General features: G+C 35.6%; 1 protein-coding gene across 3 annotated transcripts in view; it reads left to right on the top strand.

The window, feature by feature from the left end:
• Thoc2 (THO complex subunit 2) overlaps positions 1 to 20,670 on the top strand; it is a 114,979-nt gene that overhangs the window by 5,243 nt on the left and 89,066 nt on the right. For all 3 annotated transcript variants that reach the window (XM_060375258.1, XM_060375257.1, XM_060375256.1), the window contains exons 2-4: positions 8,374 to 8,432; positions 16,656 to 16,747; positions 19,048 to 19,099. In XM_060375258.1, coding sequence (XP_060231241.1) covers positions 8,374 to 8,432; positions 16,656 to 16,747; positions 19,048 to 19,099 — 203 coding nt within the window. The remainder of the gene's footprint in view (positions 1 to 8,373; positions 8,433 to 16,655; positions 16,748 to 19,047; positions 19,100 to 20,670) is intronic.

Below are 20,670 nucleotides of genomic sequence, written 5' to 3'. Positions count from 1 at the left end.
AGGGCATTTTATAATTTTTAAGGAGGCAAATTCTACTTTTTTAGTGAAATATTCCTTACTTTTTTTTTTATTCCTGCCACCACAATTTGCAGGGCAGTATACCTGATGTAATGAAATGGCAGTGCTAAGGCAGAGACCTTAGGAATGATCATTTAATTGACATTCTACTATATTAATCAATACGTGCATTTTTTTTCAAACTGTGCCTATAGTAGTCCTAAACTAGAAGGATTTCCTATTGAGGCCACAGTAGTAACTTTTTTCTTACACACACACACACACACACACACACACACACACACACACACACAGAGAGACAGAGAGAGAGAGAGAGACCTTCTTTTACTTTGTCTAACCTTATAAGAACTACCAGAGCTTTAAAAAAAATGCTTTCTTTTAGTTTTTGAGTTTATAATATGATTACATCATTCTCCCTTCCCTTTCTTCCTTTCAAATTCTTCCATCTAACCTCTTGCATTCTTTCAAATTCATGACTGCCAGAGCTCTTAAGGACAAATATGTAATTGTGCTCCATGAAAACTGTCTATTATCTAAAATATCTTACCTTTGAGGGATAAGCTTTGTTAGGTAATATTTTGTCTATCAAAGCAGTCCATCTTTCACATACCTATATACTATTATTAGTTTCTAGAGTTGTCACTTATTTTTTTTAATATTTAAAAACTTTAGTGTGTGTGTGTGTGTGTGTGCGCGCGCACGTGTGTGCGCATGTGTTTGCGCATGTGTTTATGCACTTGTGCATGCCAGGATGGAGGTCAGAAGACAATACAGTGTGTGGTAGTTGGTTTTTTTTCCTTCCACCATGTGCGGCCAGGGGATTGAATTCAGATCATCAGGCTTGGCAGCACATGCCTTTAGCCATTAAGATACTTCTCTGGCCCACCAAATATATTTTTAGATGATAAATTATAGACCTTTTAGGGCTGGAGAGATAGCTCAGTGTAAGAACATATACTGCTCTTCCACAGGGCCAGAATTTTATTTCCATTGTCCATGTTGGGGTGACTCATAACCAGTTACAAGTGGTAACTCCAGCTGCAAAGGAAGCCATCACCTCTGGCATCCTCGGACACCTATACATGACATGCACATACTCAAATTCACAGATAAACATAAGTAAAAGTAATCAAAATACATGTTATGGGCTGAAGACGTATTTCAGCAGTTAAGATTTACTGCTATTAGGACCTGGGTTTCCAGGACTGGGTAGGGGGTCCACAACTGCCCATAGCTGTAGTTCTAGGAGTTATGTCACCCTTTTTTAATTTTGCAGGCTCCTGCATGCACTTGGTGGACATACATACATGCATTTAAACACACATACATACACCAAAAACATTAAACAGATCTTTAAACAATTATAAAACTTGTGTAACATGATTGTTTTTCGCAAGAAGTATCAAAATATTAGAGGACTCCTAAAGGTAATTGTTTTCCTCAATAATTTGTAAGTAGCTTATGTATGCCCAGAACTTTTGTAGTTCAAGCTGGCCTAAAACTCCTGGTAATTCTTTTACTAAAGTTTCCTAAGTACTTGGTCTCTAGCCACTGAAACTAATTTTTTTTTTTTTTGAAACAGGGTGTCTTATATTCCAGGCTGGCCTTGAACTGACTATGTAGCTGAGGATAACCTTGAATTTCTAATCACATGCCTTCTAATGTTATGTATGCAAGATATCACACCTAGTTTGCATGGTATCAAACCAAAGTATCACACCTAGTTTGCATGGATCAAACCCTGGGCCTCATACGTGGGCAAGGACTCTACCAACTGAGCTAGATCTCCAGTCCTTCAACCTTTTTTTTTTCAAACTGATTTCATATTTTAACTTGTATTCATAAATTAAGTGTTAAGTCATAGTCTGTTTTTCTGGTAAGAGAAATTCATTCTTCAGAAAGTGTTGGTGCAACATTAAGATGTTATTAAGTTGCTACTTTGTTTGCCAAGTTTTTTTATAATTCTGAAATAGAGAGTTTGCCATTAATGTAACTGCCTTTTCCTTCTTACAGGGTTAAAGCTTTTGTTAATTTGTGTTTTATAACATTTTTTGCTTTCTTCATAAGTGCTTGTTTCCACAAAGTAAAATGGTTTTGTCCTAGTATTTGTTTTTGAGGGTAATATTTTTGATATAGCATTGATAATAGAGGTATATATATACTTTGCTTAAACAAATTTATGTAACCTTTTGGCCTGTTTTGTTTTTAAAAACTAAGTGAAGCATAGGTGAACAATACTCTTATACATGAAGCACACTTGTAGGCTGTGAGCATAAGTACTTCAGGCTTGTTTGTGTTTTCTCTTTGCTGAAATCATGGGGAGTAAGTAGGAGGAAAAGCTAAATATTCATGTTAAGAAGCAGTCACAATATGCTTCTGAAATCAGAAGAACATAACTTATTTCATTCAGGTTTTCACAGATCTTTGATAGAAAGTAGATTTATTTATGTGCTCGTTCTTGGGGAGTTGAGGCAGAATTTTCATAACAGCACAAAACTGAGAAAGGGAAAAACTGGTACACTCAAATATTAAGGGCGTAAAATAATACTGAGACCGAGACAGGACATTTTAATATTTTTAAGGTCATAATAGAATGGGCTAGTATTTGAGGTCATTTTGTCTGTTATCTGCAATGTAGGCTAGTTTACTAGAAGTGTTTAACAGATAAGACAGTAAGACAGATGCAACATTCTGAACCAATTACTAAACGAATGCTGGTCTACTATTTGTGGATTGCTTTCGGATGACATAATTTAATCTGTATCTGAAAAAAAAAATCCCCTGTGTCTTAAACTTTCCATTGCCTTGCCTCAGGTTCTAAGTAATTTTTTTTCTGGTTTTCTAGTATATAAAGAATACCCATTTTATATATAGTAAGGCAATACATACCTGTTATTGCAAGTAAATTGCCTGAATGTGATAAACCATTAATGATTTTGTACACAATTTGAACAAATCTTTGAGGTGCTAATTAATAGCTTATGATGACAATATTATCTGCAGGCTAATAAATGTGCTTGTGGACTAGTGACTGACAATATAGAATGACATTTCAATTATTTCTTAGTTATATAGTGATGACTATACCATAGGTAGGAGTTTGGAACACTAATACAGTCTTTCCTCAGTCATTGGAAAGCTAATTGAAAAAGGTATGCGTTAACATTGCTGAAAGTAGTAGAAGATGAAGCTGTTAGAAATTGAGGGAACAAATGCATTTGTCATAAGAAGGAACAGAAAGAAAAACAAAACAAAACAATTTTTACACCCTCTCCTTTTGACCCAGGATTTTACTCTGTATTTTATGCTGGCCTAGAACTTGCGGCAACCCTTCCTCAGACATTCAAGTGTGTGAATTGGGATTTCAAGTGCGTGATTTGCTTCCTCTGGCTCTAATTTCTTTCTTTTTCTCCCTTCCTCCTACCCTTCAAGATATCATGCATCCCAGGTACAAGGTTACTGTTATAGTTCAGGTTGACCTTGATTTCTGATCTTCCAGTACCATGCTCTAGAATTTCAGGCGTGTGCCACCATACCAGGTTTGTGCTTCTGGGAATAAAATCCAAGGCTTCTGCATGCTAGGTGATCACTGTCAACTGACCCACATTTCCTGTCCAAGTGAGTTTTCAGTACATGTATATAAAACTAAGCACACCCAACATATGGAAGGTGGAGGCAGGAGGATCTAGGAGTTCAGTGTGAGGCCATCTTGGGTTATGTGAACTTTGTTTCAAAAACCAGAACCCAAAAATCCTCCAACAATAATACACATATACATTATGTAATTATCAGAACGGGGTAATTGGTATATCTGTCAACTCAGATCAGTGCTTCTCAACTTTTCTAATGCTGTGGCCCTTTAATTTCCTTATGTTGTGGTGATCCCTAACCATAAAATTATTTCATTGCCATTTCATAACTATAGTTTTGCTATTGTTATGAATTTTAATCTAAATATCTGATATGCGGGATATCTCATATGCGAGTGACCCACAGGTTGAGAACTGCTGCCTCATATGTTTGTCTTTTTTCTGCACTGAGAACATATGAAAACCCCCTCTACTGGTAATTTTTTTTTGAGGCAGGGTCTTAGTCAACTGAATTGTCTTGCTGTCTGATATTCTTTACTAGTTGAATTCTTTACATTTTAAATGAGTGGTGGGTGTTTAGGAATTTATAACAGATTTTCAGATTTTATACAGATTTAATTAATAATTGCTTTTCACTAGCCTTTTATCTTTAGTTTTGAGAATAATTGTGTAGCTGGGATTGGTGTTACTTGAGTTGAAGAAGAAAAATGTACTTTGCCTGTGCTACAGAGTGATTTCAAGGCTAGCTTGATAAACTTGGCCAGACTGTCAAAAGAAAAAAAAAAGTAGAAGAGGATAAGGCTATATTTTATTGGTAGAGTGCTTGCCTAGCATGTGCAAGGCCATAGGCTCAATTCTCAGTAGCAAAACAGTAAAGAAAAAAAAAATAAGTGAGTTGTGGACTAGTACACGTTTATTGTGTTGGCTTTTTCTAACCAACAAATGGAATATCAAAGAGGCAAGGTGTAGGTTGTGGGTAACCTGTAGCATAGATAATCTCTCTCTGTAAGTGATGGTATTGTGGTATCATATTAGCATAAGATAGGATGTATAAACAGAATCTGTAAGCCTTTCTCCCCAGTGCTGCTGAAGACTGAACTATGGGCTTTGCACATGCCAGGGACATGCTCAGTCCACTCATAAATTGAGGGGGAGTATAGTGGGTGCTGGAGTTGGAGGTGAGAAAGGGTAGGGTGGAATTGATGTAAATATAATACTCATGAGGTGCTCCTAAAAGAAAGAAATAAAGTCTTTTGTTCTCTTAATTCCCATGTCTTTAATCACAGCACTCAGAAAGCAGTGATAGGCAGATTCTATGAGCTTGAAGACAGAATATCTACATAGTGAATTCCAGGTCAGCCCAGACTACATTTTGAGCTCCTATCTCAAAAAAAAAAAAATGTTGACCTGTAAGATTCTTTTTCCTAAATTGTGCAACTGAAAAAAAAAATATAGAGAAATGCTTAAATACAGATGTGTATAGCTTAGAGAATCATACAACTTAGATGCAAGTCAGATGTAGGGGTAAATGTGTATAACCAACATTCAGAGAAGAGTCATAAATTTGAGGCCAGACTCAGCTAATAGCAGACCTAGTGTCAAAAAGCAAGCTAACAGCTACATGTGGTGGGCACACATTTAATTCTAGCACGTAGAAATGTGCAGTTCTCTCTGAATTTGAAGCCAGCCTGGTCTATTGAGTAAGTTCCAGGTAAGGTTACGTAAGAAGACCCTGTCTCTAAACAAAAAAAATAAAACAAAACAAAACAACCCACACTTAAAAAAACCCAGCAAAACCCAAAATTCATATGCAACCTATTTTACATCCCCATCAGGGTAGCATAACCTTTTTCTGATCTCTCTTTTCATCCCCCCCCCATGGTAATCATTATTTTTGCATTTATATTTGGTCATTCATATTCCACTTCGTAAGTTCTGGGATTATAGGCATGTGCCACCATACTAAATTTTAAAGTTAGTATCACACATTAATGAGGATGTGTGGATTGGCCAAGCTGAGACAGGAGAATCAGGAATTCATCATTAGCCTGGGCAACACGAAACCTTGTTTCAAACAACAGAAGCAAAAATGTCAGTGTGATTTGTGTGTATTAGTATACTTCATTGTGGCTTATATTTTCAATGAGCATCATTTGTGTGTGTGTGTGGGGGGGGGGGGTGGTTTTGAGACAGGGTTTCTTTGTGTAGCCCTGACTGTCCTGGATTTGCTTTGTAGACCAGGCTGGCCTTGAAGTCATACAAATTCTCCTGTCTCTGCCTCCCCGAGTGCTGGGATTATAGGCATGCAATACCACGCCTGGTCATTGAGCATCTTTTTAATACATATTATTCATCTTTAGAAGTTGTGGTTTATCCTTGTGAAGATCTTTCTATCTTTCATCTGTTTCCATTTAATTTTTCTTTTGTTTCTTAAGGTGCTTTCATGTTGTTTGCGGGTTATATTGCATGGGATATGGTGTTGCACACTTGGAATCTCATTGCTTGTGACACTGAGGCAGGAGTATCAAGTGTACCAGGCTAGCCTAGGCTGCATGTTAAGATCCTGTGTCCCCCAAGGAAAAGAGCCAGGTCAGCAACCCAGAGGCAGAGCCACCGGGGTGCATAGGAATGTTATGTCTCAGAAAACCCAAACAGTTCAAAACTTAGGCATATTTTTTGTAGGTGCTGGAGATTTAACCCAGGGCTTTATGCATGCTAAGAAATGTCTTACCAGGGGACTATACTCTAGCCCTGTGTTCTGGATTTACATAAATTAATAATTAATAAAATTTTTGGTGCTAGGGATTTTATTCTTAAACAGCAATATTTCTTTGGGCAGTCTCTGGGTTGCAGCTCTGCTGAAAGATAATGGTCAAGATTTTAGGGTTGATTTCTTTTGTCTGGCATGTTTACCAAGCATCTCAGTCAGAAAATCCAGTAGCACTTAACAAATAGGATTTGGTGTGGAGGTAAAATTGGAGGTAGATACATGTATGAATTACTGTCTTGGAAGTGGGTGAGGTCACCCAGTGTGTATGGGGGGGAAAAGTGGTGCTGCTAAGAGCAAAAGCAATATTAGGACAAATATGCTTCCAAGCAAAAGAGTGATGATGCCTCTGGAAAGGAAAGTGAGGGAGAGAAGATGAGTTGGCCATCCCTAAACTGAGATTAGAACGGCTTCAACGTCAGACTCTTCTTGAGCACTGAGATACCTCCAGTAGAAACTTCCATTACTGACAGGCTGAAAGGACACAGCCTAAGAACATGGTTCATTTAGTGTTGACAAGGAAAACAAGACTCTGTTACTCCCTTTCAGCTACAATAATGCCTTTTCTGTGCATGTCCAGGTTCTCCTCTACAATTGTGTCTACAAGTAATAAAATGGCATATGTTTTGTCCAGTGTTCAGCAAACTGCTGAATACACAAAATTTAAAAATTATCATATAAGATTATTGTTAGGATTGTAGAAATGGCTTAGCAGTTGATAGCACTTAATGGCTCTTGCAGAGGACTTAGCAGTTGATAGCACTTAACGGCTCTTGCAGATCCAGGGATCTGATACCTTCTTCTGTCCTCCACAGGCACCTGAACATGCTATACACTAATAACAAATATACACATATAAATAAGAACAAATCTTTATAAAATTATTTTTGTGTATAAAATTAATTTTTTTGTTATATTTTAGTCCTATCCTTTGACATCTTAGGTAATAAAAATATTCTGAACAGAAATATGAAAAAAATTAAATTCTGGAATAGTTTTGTTTATAAGCATTGTAGATGACACTCCTCCCCACATTATATTAAATCACATCCTTTTGGTTGCCCCTTTTGCTGTTTTGATTGTTTTGTTTTTAATTTTGGGTTGCACAAATGTTTTCTAGTTTGTTGTAGTTCATTCACTAGTCACTAACTTTTTGTTAATTGTTTTGTGTATATTTCACCTTATTTTTTTTATTGCTTTATCTTATTTTGTAGCAGATGGCATGTTATCTGTAGTGTGACAGTGAAGATGAGAATACAGTATTTCTTTGACAGTCTGATTTTCTTTGGGGTGGTGTATTTATCAGTAGCTGAGACATAATGCTTATAGTCTGTTTTTATGATATGAGTAGCCATTGACATTTGATGAATTTTTTTTAGGGATCTTAAAATAAAGTTCTTCTAATTCTATCATTGTATTGGCATATATTAATTGTACAAAATAGGTTTCATTAAGGTAGTTTTATTTATGTATATAATTTACTGTGATCACATTCAACCCTAATATTCCCTCTTCTGTCTTTCTGCTGCCTTCCCCTATGGTGCCCCTTTTATGTTTTAGCCTTTGTAAAAAAAAATTAAAAAAAGAAAAAAAAGGAAAAATTCCAAATTCTTTATCCATCATCCCTTCTTTAGTGACTGAAAGTTCAAATCTAAAAGTTGCTATGTACTAGGGGCTGATTCTCCTCTCTTCACCTCCTAAGACCTAGGGTTACAGTTAGGCACCACTATGCCCAGTAGAGACATTTCTTATTTCCCATTGAATTATCCAATATTTGTAATGAGAGGCAGAAAAAAAATTATGTAATAAATTATTTGCCAGTTTTTAGAATGATGGGTTGTTAGTTCTCTAGTTCTGATGGGTTAGAAGGTTTTGTAATGATCAAAGTAGTTGTATCTGGGAGACTTTCATATACGTTTTAGGAGATAAAACTTGCTCCTTAAGAATCAGCTGTTTTTAGGATTGAAAATTGATAGATTTATTTATTTTTTATTGTAGTTTGCATTTATGCCGGATTCTCAGTGAAAATAAAAGCCATGACAGTTCGACCTACAGAGGTATGATTTTTAAAAGTATCATAGCTATAATTTTTTGCTTGTTTAATATTGAATCTCCATGTGATGATGTGTATGAAAACCAAAAGTATGAGTGCATGTAATTGAAGAACTTAGTCAGTAAACTGTACTTACAGTAAGACTTTACATCTTGAGTACACATGTTATTTCATCTGTCTGACTTTTATAATCGGGGTTTTGTAGTTTTTTTAAAATTTTATTTAAATTTCTATAGTTAGCTGCACCAGTCATAAATGTGTGAGAACACTGTTCTGGGAAGAAAAATTGTTTTGGTCATTTTTGTACTAGAAAATTTTTACAAACCCAGTTCATTATTTTTGCTCAATCTGGTTGTGTTCAGATGGTATCTGGAGAGCTTGTTCAAGGCAGTTGTCATGGAAAATATAAGCAAGGAAGTTGTTTGCTGCATATCACAAATAGGATTTCATAAGTAAAATGTTACATAATCAAGCAAGATGTAGATTTTACTTTTATAGGATTTTACTGCTTAATATTCATTAATTTAAAACTAGGTACACAGATTTGGCAAAAGACAAGCGAAAATAAAAGCAATTATGTCTGATTTATAGTGCTTTTATTAAAAATAATCCCATAGTTTTTCAGTATGAAATCAATATTTTTATTTCTAATAGTCTGGTTTAGCAAAATCTATATAATTTTTTGTAGTTACGTTATGGCAATGTGAACAGATGAGTAAGAATAGTGTTTTTACTATAGAAAAGTTTGGTTTTATAAAAAATGAATATTACCTTAATTTGAGATAATATATTAGAGTGAACATTTGGAGGCTTGAGGGGAGAGTATTTTTAACAAATGAAACAGCAAGTTTTGGTTTCTGTTATTTTGGAAAGCTCTGTTTTAAGACTTACCATCTCAGCTGGGTCCTGTAATCCTGGAACTTTAGATGCTGAGATGATTATGAATTCAAATCTAGCCCAGGCTACAAAGTGAATTCTGGGCCAGCCTGAGCTGTACAGTGGAACCTTGTCTCAAAGACAACCAAAAAACAACAAACAACCCCCTTAAAGTCTTAGTGTCTCTAGCATGACACCCACAAATACTTGATTTTTACCTATTTATGTAATTGTATAGTTGGGCTATAAGTATATAGATCAGCGGTAGAACACTGGCCAGGCAAATCAGAAGCCTTATTTTCTGTTTCTAGTACTGGAAGAAAATTTGTATAATCACTCATAATGACTTTCAAGGTTTATAACTTACGTTTTCTAAGTAAAGTTGACTGCTGGAAATTTAGGAAAGTGCTAAAGCATTTATGTATGTATGTATATAAAATTCTGCTCTCATATATTACATCCCTACTGCAGTTTCCCCTCATTCCACTCCTCTCACCTTCCCTCTTCCTCCAGATCAACTCCTCCTCTGTTTCCCATCAGAAATAAGAAAATAAAAAAGAGCAGGCCTCCCAGGATATCCACCAAACTTGCCCTAACAAGATAGAGTAAGACTGGGCACAAATCCTCATATCGTAGCTGGATGAAGCAACCCATTAGGAAGAAAAAAGTTCCAAGCACAGGCAAAAAAAGTCAAGGATACCTGCCACTCCCATTGTTCGGAGTCCCACAAGAACACCAAACTAAACAACCATATATGCAGAGTACCTAGCTCAGACCCATACAGGGCCAATGATTGTTGCTTTAGTCTCTGAGCCCACATGAGCCCTGCCTAGTTGATTTTGTGGATCATGTTCTCATGCTATCCTCATCCCCTCTGGCTGCTACAATCCTTCCCCCCCTTCCTCTGCAGAATTTCCCAAGCTCTGCCTAATATTTGGATGTGGGTCTCTTCATTTGTTCTCATCAATTTCTGGATGACAGACTGGGTACCAGTCTATGAGTATAGCAGAATATCATTAGGAAGCATTTCATTTATATATATAGTTCATTTAATTATATATATACTTTTTGCTAGTTATGCTTGGTTCTAGCCTGCGTCTCTGGGTTATCCTATCTTTCTTTGGTCCTTGGCCATCCAGGCTGTGTCAGGCATAGGCTCTCTCTCATATGTGCTTCAAGTTGGACCAGTCATTAGTTGGTCATTCCCACAAATTCTGTGCCACAATTTCCCCAGCACATCTTACAGGCAGAACAGATGATAGGGTGAAGATTTTGTGGCTGGGTTCGTCATGTCCCAGTCCCTCTGCTAGCCTTTCCTGGTGAGGCAGAGTCAGGAGGAGAATTTGAAGCCATCCTGGGATATGTTGTGAGGGACCCCTCCCCCCAATCCATAAAGGAAAACACCCCAAACCACTAGGTTACTTAATTTTATTCTTCTCCATGCTCTATTAATTTTAATCTTCTTTAATTTTGAGAATTTATGTGGATAAGAGAATTCTTAAACATGTAAAGGTAATGTGTTACTGTTCTTCCAGTTTTAAATGACTCCATAGATCCTTAACATTGTTCATTTACATCATTGTTTAGGTTTACACATGAATCCAAAAATAGTTATGATTGTGGCCTTATTGGCTGAATAACCATTATTCTCCCTCCATTTCTCTGCTTTCTACTTCAACACATAGACCCATTGGTTGATCTTTGCCAGTAGCCAAGCTGTGGTGTAAGGTCCTTGTTGGTTGTATGTGGAGGAAATTGATGTATTACTCTGTCTCTTGAATGTCCTTTGTTTTGTCTTAGATTTAGTATGTGTAGTGTTCTCTCTTACATATTGCTTGTTATACCTTGGAATTAATTTCACTTCAGACAATTTCCACTGTATGTACTGTTTGTTCCCTTTTGAGGTTCTCCCTGCTTTTTAGCAATAAAGCAACATTGTTGACTAGAGAGATGGTTCGGCAGTTAGGAGCTCATAGTGTTCCTTTGAAAGGACCTGACATCAAATGCTTTTATGAAATATCCCTCTGTCTAGTTGGTATCCCTAAAACTGCTATTTCTAAAATGTTAACACTAATGTGAAGTATTTACTGAATATTTTCATATATAAAGGTTGTATATTTCCCTGCACATTGTCAATGTAAGTATAAAGTTTACCTAATCTGGCTAGCTTGGTAGTTTTAAAGGATATTTTTCTATTGCTTTAGCTAAAAGTAACTTGAGCTGTGCAGTAGTGTTGCAGGCTTTTAATCACAGCACCTGGGAGGCAGAGGCAGGCAGATTTCTGAGTTCGAAGCCAGCCTGGTCTACAGAGTGAGTTCCAGGACAGCCAAGGCTACACAGAAAAGCCTTGCCTTGAAAAACCAAAAAACAAAACAGAAAAACAAAACAAAAAGAAAAAGAAAGAAAAAAAGCAACTGAGGAGGAAAGGACTGATTTCATTTTACAGCTTGTAGTCCATCACTGAGAGAAGTTAGGGAAGTAACTCAAGGCAGGAACCTGGAGGCAGAAGCTGGAGGTGTAGAAGTCGTGAATGGGTGTTGCTTACTGGCTTACTCACCATGGCTTATTTAACGTGCTTTCTTACAGCAGCAAGGATCACCAGCCCAAGGGTGGCAGTGCCCACAGTAAGCTGGCCCCTTCTACACCAGTCATCATTAATCAACCAAGAAAATGTGCCATAGGCTTGTCCACAGGCTAGTCTGGTAGGGGCATTTTCTCAGTTGAGGTTTAATCTTCTCAAGTGACTCTAGTTTGTGTCAAATTATTATAAAACTAGCTGGCACATTTGACCGCTTATCAATTTGATACGCAAACACAACACTGTTACATCATAACATTTCTTTTTTGTTCAAACTCTTTGAAAGTTCATTCTTTTTAAAACATCCAAAGTCTCTCTCAAATATTCAGAGTCTTTAAAGTATCTATAGTCTCCAAATGCCGAGTCATAAAAACTCCAAAGTCAATTCAAAAATTCAGCTTCTCAACTGTGTGTTCCAGTAAAATAATAATAATAAAGTTACATGTATTCTTACTCTAGGAGGAAATAAGCAGGACACAATTAAAGCAAAGCAAAACTGTTGAAGTTCAGTAGTATATACAAAGCTCACTGCTTGATGTCTTGGACCTACTTATCATCACCTGGGAATCAGAGGACCTTGACAGTAGCACTTCTGGCTCTGCCATCCATAGCACATGCAGCTAGTTTCCAAGGATCAGACTGGCCCCATTCCATAGCTTCGCTGTCCTTGGCATTCATCCTGCAGTAATGACTTTTCCAAAATGCTGGTGTCTCCTGCTTTAACTTGGCTGCACCTTCTCAGGTGTAGGCACTATCTTTCTGTTGAAGGAGGAAATGTATAAGAAGATATGGCTAATTTCAATACTTTCTTAGTCCACAATAATCAGTAAGTCCACTTTTTTTTGTTTTATTTCCATTCATGACTTTTGCTTCTTTTTTTTTGCCTTTCTTACTTAAAAAACACTTTTTATTGATTCTTTGTGAATTTCATATTATACACTCCCATCACACTCATCCCTGGTCCTTCCATATCTGCCCTCCACCCTTGCAACCTCCCTAACAAAAGAAAACAAAAAAAATATCAAAAATTAAAACAAATAAACCCCCCAACATTTTGGTGTGGAAGCTGCAGTGTGTTGCACAGTATACCTTTTTGCCTGAACAGCTTTACTTGCAAATGTTCATTAAAATGAGTCATTGGTGTGGTGCCAGGCCTCTGGCTTCTGCTACACCATCCATACTGGATTCTCACTGGGACTGTTGCCCTGAGTCGTGGAGATTCTGCAGCTTTAGTTTTGTAGTTTAGTTCTGCAGGACTGGCCTGTTCATGCACTTTAGCAGCTCATATGTTGGGATGGGCCAACTCAAAGCCCTGGATCTGGACCTGGCTGGTAGCTGAGCTGGTCAGCCCACCAGCTCTCCCTTGCTCCTCAGGGGTGAAGTGGGGCCAGGTTTCCTGACTGCCAAAGCTGTTGATGGGCAGGGACACCTTTCCAGTTTTGCTTTCTTCTTAATCACCTCGTATTTCTCTACTCTAGCTAACAAACATCAATTGCTGTAGTAAATCAAAGGTTTTTCTTTAGTGGTTCTGGACTCTTGTTGAACTCTTCTACTCTAGCTGAGCTACAGATTCCTTTAATTAATTAATTAGTTAATTAATTTTTAATTATTTATTATAATTTATTCACTTTGTATCCTGGCTGTAGTCCCCTCCATCTCCTCCCAGTCCCACTTACTCTCCTTCTTCTCCTCCATGCCCCTCCACTGATCGGGGAGGACCTCCTCCCCTTCTATCTGACCCTAGCCTATCAAGTCTCATCAGGGCTGCTGCATCAGCTTCCTCTGTGCCTGTCAAGGCTTCATACCCCACGGGGAGGTGATCAAGGAGCTGGCCACTGAGTTCACGTCAGAGACAGCCCCTGCCCCACTTACTAGGGAACCCAAGTTGGAAACTAAGCAGGGTGTCTAGGTCCTCTCTATGCATGGTCCTTGGTTGGAGTATCAGTCTCTGCAGGACCCCCTAATCCCAGTTTTTTTTTTTTTTTTTTTTTGGCTCTGTTGGGCTCCTTGTGCAGTTCCTGTCCCCTCCAGAGCTACAGATTCTTAACACAAAGTATCACACAAATGACCCTGGTAGAGTCTTTGCTTCCCATTGAAACATCAAAAGCCAAACCTATATCGTTTAAGCTCCCTGATCTCTGAGCAGTCAGTGGCTTTTCTAGCTTAGGTTGTTAATGTCAAAATACATGGTCAAGTCTGTCACAGGAGTACTTCATGATCTGATACCAATTTCTGTCTTACTTAGGTTTTCTATTGCACTGATAAACTATGAAACAAAAGTAACTTGCATTTACCATTTCTTTAAATATAATAGGACTTCATTTCATGATCACTTAAAAATATTTACTTAGAAAAATGTGAATTAGAAACTTTCTTGGCTACTTTGTGGATTATAATTTGGCTCAGTTTATATTTCATTTGTTCAGGAAAATGTCCTGGGCCACTTTACTGTAATCTTCTGTGATTAGGATTAGAATTCACAGACCTCCAGTGAACTGTATACAACATATTCAGAGACTGTAATTAATGATAATCAGCTGTTTTGTTTTTTCAAGTGATTGCTTAAAAAGTTGTCTTAAATGAATAATACTGTATTTTATAAGAAATTTTATTAACAACATTTTATTAAGTGAAAAATATAAAATTGATCTTATTCTTGCCATAGCAACAAAATTTTTCTCTGTTTCTATAGCTTATTTCTTCCTAAACACAATGAGGACATAGGGACATAGTGTTTATAATGGACAGAATAAAAATGATAAAATTTAATGAACATAATAAAATCTTCATAAGGAACTGATAATGTATTTGTTTATAAAATGAATTAATGGACACATTTATTTCATTGCTAAATAATATCTTTGCTTCCTAAAAGGAGATAGACAGCACATTTTTAGTTTTATATTCTTTGTATTTTGTGATTAAGTAGTCTTCCCCAGTGGAGTTATTTTTTTTTAATAGAATTTCCATTTTCACTTTTTTTCCCTGAAAAAAAATTTGATTTTTTTCTAAAATGTGATTATAACTAGACTTTATTTTAGTTTCTTTGAGGGTGAAATGGGGTGGGAAAGTATCTCATGCAGTCAGGTTGGCCTTCAACTTGCTGTGTAGATGATGATGGCTTTACACTTTTTATCCTCCTGCCTCTGCTTTCTGAATGAGTGCTGGGACTGTAGGCTGGTTATACAATACCATGCCTGATGTTTGTATGTTTTTCTTTGAGTCCTTTTCTATTTTGTCATCCTGGGGATTGAACTCAGCATCTCAGAAATGCTAGAGAATCATTCCACCAACTGAGCTGTGTATCTCCAGTGCCTAGGCTTATTTTACATTTGTGTTTTTTTTTTATTTTATAAAGTTATTTATTTATACATATAGTGTTCTGTCTGCATGTACACCTGAATGCCAGAAGAGGGTACTAGAACTCATTAGAGATGGTCATAAGTCATCATGTGGTTGCTGGGAATTGAACTCAGGACCTTTGGAAGAGCAGAGAGTGCTCTTAACCTCCGAGCCATCTCTCCAGCCCCTACATTTGTGTTTTTATTTATTTTTATTTTATTATTTTATTTTATTTTGATATGTGTCATGTAGCCTATGCTGGCCTGAAACTTAATATGTGTGCCAAGGTTGACCCTGAACTGCTGATCTGTCTGTCTGCCTCTATGTCCCAAGTACTTGGATTATAGGCTACAAGCACCTGCCACTGTGCCTAGTTTTAGGGAAGACAGGGTTTCTTGCATGGTAGGCAAGAACCAACTGAAATATGCCAGTAGCCCTCTATTAGTGCTTTTTAGAGCTCCTTGTTTTTCAACTTGCAATGCTTGGAAAAAGAAAAAAAAATATTATACAGGAATAAAGAAAAATGACTCAAAGATGTTCAGCCAACTTCTACCTCCCCACTGCCTAAAATACTTCTTGTTGAGGAAATGGGGATCTGATGATAGCATGGGTTACTTGTAGTTGACAATTCTCATAAAATAGCCATTTTGTATATATATGTATTTTTATTTGAATTCTGATAGAAATTGAAGAGTAAAAGAAATTTAGATTTTTGGAAGAAATTCCCTACTATGCTTACTTACTCTACTCCTTAGGTTTCATTGTAGCATCAAGATTTAATTGATTCTACTCTGAATATATTTAGACAAATCTGTGAAGGTGGCTGGTGGGGAAATGGTTAATTTTGTTTCTATCTTTTTGGGATAGAGTATACTCATTTAAAATACCTATGAAGACTTGAGAAACATGGAGAAAATGCCTTAAAATGTGTTAGTGGGTCAAGTGTGTTAGTACATGTCTGTAAATCCAGTACCTGGGAGGTTGTGGCAGGATTGTCCTTTAGAGCTTAATAAGACATTGTCTAAAATTAAAAATGGCTGGTGATGTTGCTTATTAATAGAGCACTTGCTTAGCACACATTAAGCTCCAGGACTACCAAAAAAAAGTAGGTATTGAAGAGGAATCAAAGTACTAAATTATGTGTATAGTAAATGTGTGAATATCTAAAATTTGTAGCCATGGAAAGAGTAGAAATGTGTGCTTAACCACAGTCATATTACAGTAGAGAACTTATGGTTGGCTTTTCCTAAACCCATTAGTGTTGTTTTTATAGAAGTAAAAAGATAAGCTCCTAAAGAAAACTATTATAAATGTTTTAATACTGATGTTTATAATAATTGTGAGAAATTAAAAATTAATAGATTTTTCTAGCAGAGTTTGCATTTCTTGTTAAAGAGACTGTCTTTACACTATGTTTTTTATGTTCAACAGATTTTCAAAAAGCCCTTTATGAGTTGTCGTACCATGTCATTAAAGGAAATTTAAAGCACGAACAGGCATCTAGTGTTCTTAATGACATTAGCGTAAGTATATGTATTTAAAATAGTAATTGCTGCATATCTTTTCACTTTTGCTACAAAGATCTATGAAGTATATAACATGCATTTTGTCAAAATAATATTTGTTTTAAGGTAATATTATTAAGCCATTTTGCTCTACAAAAGTTGTATTTTTAGTCTTTCTGTCTGGTTGTAAGGAAGAAAAGGTTCTACAAACTGGGTGAGCAAAACAAAAGTACTGTAATAAAGTCAAAGCTTTCTGAACTATTATTTGACTCTAAAAATAAAGTATTTTCTTCAAATGTTATTTTTTGGTAATTATGATTAAACTTTTCTGGAAGGATTAAATTATTTTAAATTGTGGTTGCACAGCCCCGGTATTCACTTCTTTGTTATCTGCTTATGATTTACTTTTAGAAAATAACAGCTAGATATTTTTTTAATCCTTTGAGTGGCTAATTGGAGGATTTATGTTAGTTTCAAAGCAGATTCTTTCAAATTTATATTCAGTGTAAATTGCTAATGAATCATGTCATTGGTGGTTTGATAATTTTAATTGGAAGATGTACTGCTAATTGTTAGGGTGTTTATTGTAAACTCATAATTTTAAGTGGTGTGGTATTCTGTTGTTAGGTTGGTTTTTTTAGAGTTGTGTAAACTATTTGTTCAGCTTTTCTAATAAATTTTGAGGTGGTATTGGGGGATTTATGGTCTTAGTGTGAATTTTCTGTATGGTTTATATTTCTATAGTCCTTTTCTCTTGGAGTGTAGAATCTGCTAAATATTATATTTATGCTTTTCTTGGAATTTTAATGGAAGTTTTAAATTTAGCTTTTGTGACACAACTCATCCCACCCAATCCCAGGTACATTTGAGCAGTAGTAATTTTAATATGTATTTCTCTTCCATTCTGAAACTGTCTCCAGGTGAATAACAGTAGTTCATATTGAAGTAGTATATTTCTTTGACAACTAATATTCTGTGTTGGAAAACGTTTGCATTTTTCTACTTCTGGTATTAATCTAAGCATTTGCATTCATAGTCCTTGAAAAACTGATAGACCACTAAGATAATTTCATTCTGTAAATTGGGAGTATAGTTTTAGTAGGCTTACATAATTTGACTGTAATTATTTTTCCATTATGAAAGTGGGCTAAATAAATGATCTTTCCATATTTTTTGATTATTTTGTTTACTTCATTATATTTGTGTTCTTCTGTACTGCGCTGTGGCTTTTCTATAGTAATAGACATTTGTCCAGTATCTTAGTCACATAAATTGATTTATGTGACTCCTAGCAGCTGCAAGTTTTTTTTCTTTAGAAATTCTTTCTTACAATCTCTGAAAATAGATGAATTTTAGGGTTGCTACAGTGCTAGAAAACTACTAATTACAGTAACTGATTGGTGATCCTTACTAAGGGGATATGGCTTTAAAATTGATGAGGGGGAGTATCAAGTCAAGAGTCAAATGTGGAATAATACTGGGACTTTCATTCAGAAACAGGATTTGGGGTCAGTCATTTCTAAAAGCTATAACTAAGAGTAAATAGAGAAAATAAAAGTAAAATTTGCTTTGGATACAAAGTAAATAACCTGTGATTAATATAAAAAATAAAATTATTTAAAAAAAGTAAAATTTGATAATCATTTCATCTTCAGAGAATCTTGATTTGTGGAGTAATTGCTTTTAATTAATGTAATTTTTAGATTTTTGATCTTCTTTTTTGCATGGATCGGTTATGGGTTATACTTTTTAAATTTTTGGATGAAATATATCATTATTAATGGTCTTTCTTTACCTACATGTGAGGTATTCTATATTTTAGTGCTTTTCTGAGGTGCTTCTTTAGGTTAGTGCTTTCTTTTTTTAAAGCTATTCTGTGGTTGAAATTTAAATTTCTGCTGCTGCTTTTTCTTCTTTCTTTTTTCCTCTTCCTTCTTCCTCCTTCATTTTTCTTTTCTCCTCCTTCTCTTCCTCTTTTTCTTCCTTCCTCCTCCTCCTCCTTTTTTTTTTTTGTGATGTGATCTCACTATGTAACCCTTGCTGGCTTGGGGTATGTAGACCATGCTGACTTTGAAGTCTCAGAAATCTGCCTGCCTTTGCCTTCCTGCACAGGGATTGAAGGCCTGTACCACTACGCCCTGCACAAAGTACTTTCTTTTAGTTTATTTTCTTATATTTATGAAATTTGCTTTGGGAAGTTCTAATGTAGAAATATGTTGGAGTTTATTTGATTCCTTGTTGATTGATGAGCATTATTCTGAAATAACACTTTTTGTGTGCTATTCTAGAATTTATTATAAATCTATATTTTCATTTAGGAATTTCGTGAGGATATGCCTTCAATTCTTGCTGATGTATTCTGCATATTAGGTAGGTAATTAAACCTTTATTTTGTATATAACATGTACTTTGTGGTAAATTCATGTTAAATGTTTTCTTTCAAGTTTTAAAAAATTATTTATTCACTTTAATCCTGATCATAGCCCTTCATCCTCTTCTTTTAGTCCCTTCCTCAAATACTCTTTCCCCTACATCTCCCCTCTCCTCAGAGAAGGGGGAGGTCCCCCATGGGTACCAACCCACTTTGCAAATTAAGTAGCTGCAGGATTAGGCACATCCTTTCCCCCTGAGGCCAGACAATGCAGCCAGTTAGGTGAATGGGATCCAAAGGCAGGCCTCATAGTCAAAGATGAGCCCTGCTCCAGTTGTTGGGGGACCCAAATAAAGACCAAGCAGCACATCAGCTACATATGTTCTTTCAAGGTTTTACAAATGTGCAAATGTTTTTGTAATTCTTAAGTGATTTTTAACTTTATACAGACTATAGTTTTGTAAATCAAGTGTCATCACAATTGCTTTATGAAGTAGATTTGTAGTACAATTTAATTTTTTGAGTGTTTGACAATGTATATTATGTAAGTTTGAGCAAAATGAGCTAATTTCAAGTAAAAAAGTCAAGTTTTCTGACACTTGTCTCAGTTTCTACAATTGTACCTACATAATGTCATTCAAGAATCTCACACTTGAGACACTATGAAGATACCTACTTTGCTGTTGTTCCCTTTTGATTTTTATTTGAAAAATTAGTAGGATTAGTTATAGTAATTGGAAGTACTTTTGTTTTGAGGGTAAGAAGTCTGTGTTTATCCAGAATAAGAATTCATGTAAGACTTCTCTTTTTAAAGGAATGTTTCTTTGATTTACAATTAAAGTATCTCTCTAAGGAAGACATGGATTTATAAATAATGTGTTTTACAAATTTATTTGTCTAATTTTAGCTATTGATTAAAATAACTGAACATGACTTTCGCATCTGTTTTGTACTTTCTGTGCTTTGAAGCCTAACAGATAACATTGCTAGATATATATTACCTTTAAAACAAGGCTTATCCTCTGAGGGTTTGTCAAGTTGGAAAGAGTTATTTAGCTCATTACTCTTAATTCCTAGCATTAGGTAAATTACTTAAATGGCTTACTGAGTATCTAGAGTTTGGTCTTAGCTAATAGGAATTTCCTGTGTATGATTTTTGAGAATGTTTCAGATTTCAGAAAAATGGTAATATTGAGAACAGGTTAAAATATATGTGAGTGATAAATGGGGAAAAGAGACAACTGATGAGTCGACCATGTGTCTTAGTTTTTCCCTTCCTGGCATAGTGTCATCTTTCACTCTGAAATTTCCTGGTTTGAATGATAAAGTACATCTTCATGGTATCTATTTGATTAATTTATGCAAAATGAAAAAAGGAACTTGGTATTTGAAATTGATACTAACAAATACATTTAGCACAAAACAAGTTCCAATTTAAAAATAATTACTTTTTTCTATAAATTGTATGTACAGAAAATCAATTTATAGGAGTCATTTTGTAAAAGATGTTGTTCCTAAATAGTATTGGGAATATATTTTATTTCTTCTTATTTTTTTTTCCTTTTTTGGT

The sequence above is a fragment of the Meriones unguiculatus genome, chromosome X, assembly GCF_030254825.1.
Source record: "Meriones unguiculatus strain TT.TT164.6M chromosome X, Bangor_MerUng_6.1, whole genome shotgun sequence".
Classification (NCBI taxonomy): domain Eukaryota; kingdom Metazoa; phylum Chordata; class Mammalia; order Rodentia; family Muridae; genus Meriones; species Meriones unguiculatus.
Note: the sequence above shows the minus strand (reverse complement) of the source record. Positions and strands in the feature narration are given on the sequence as shown.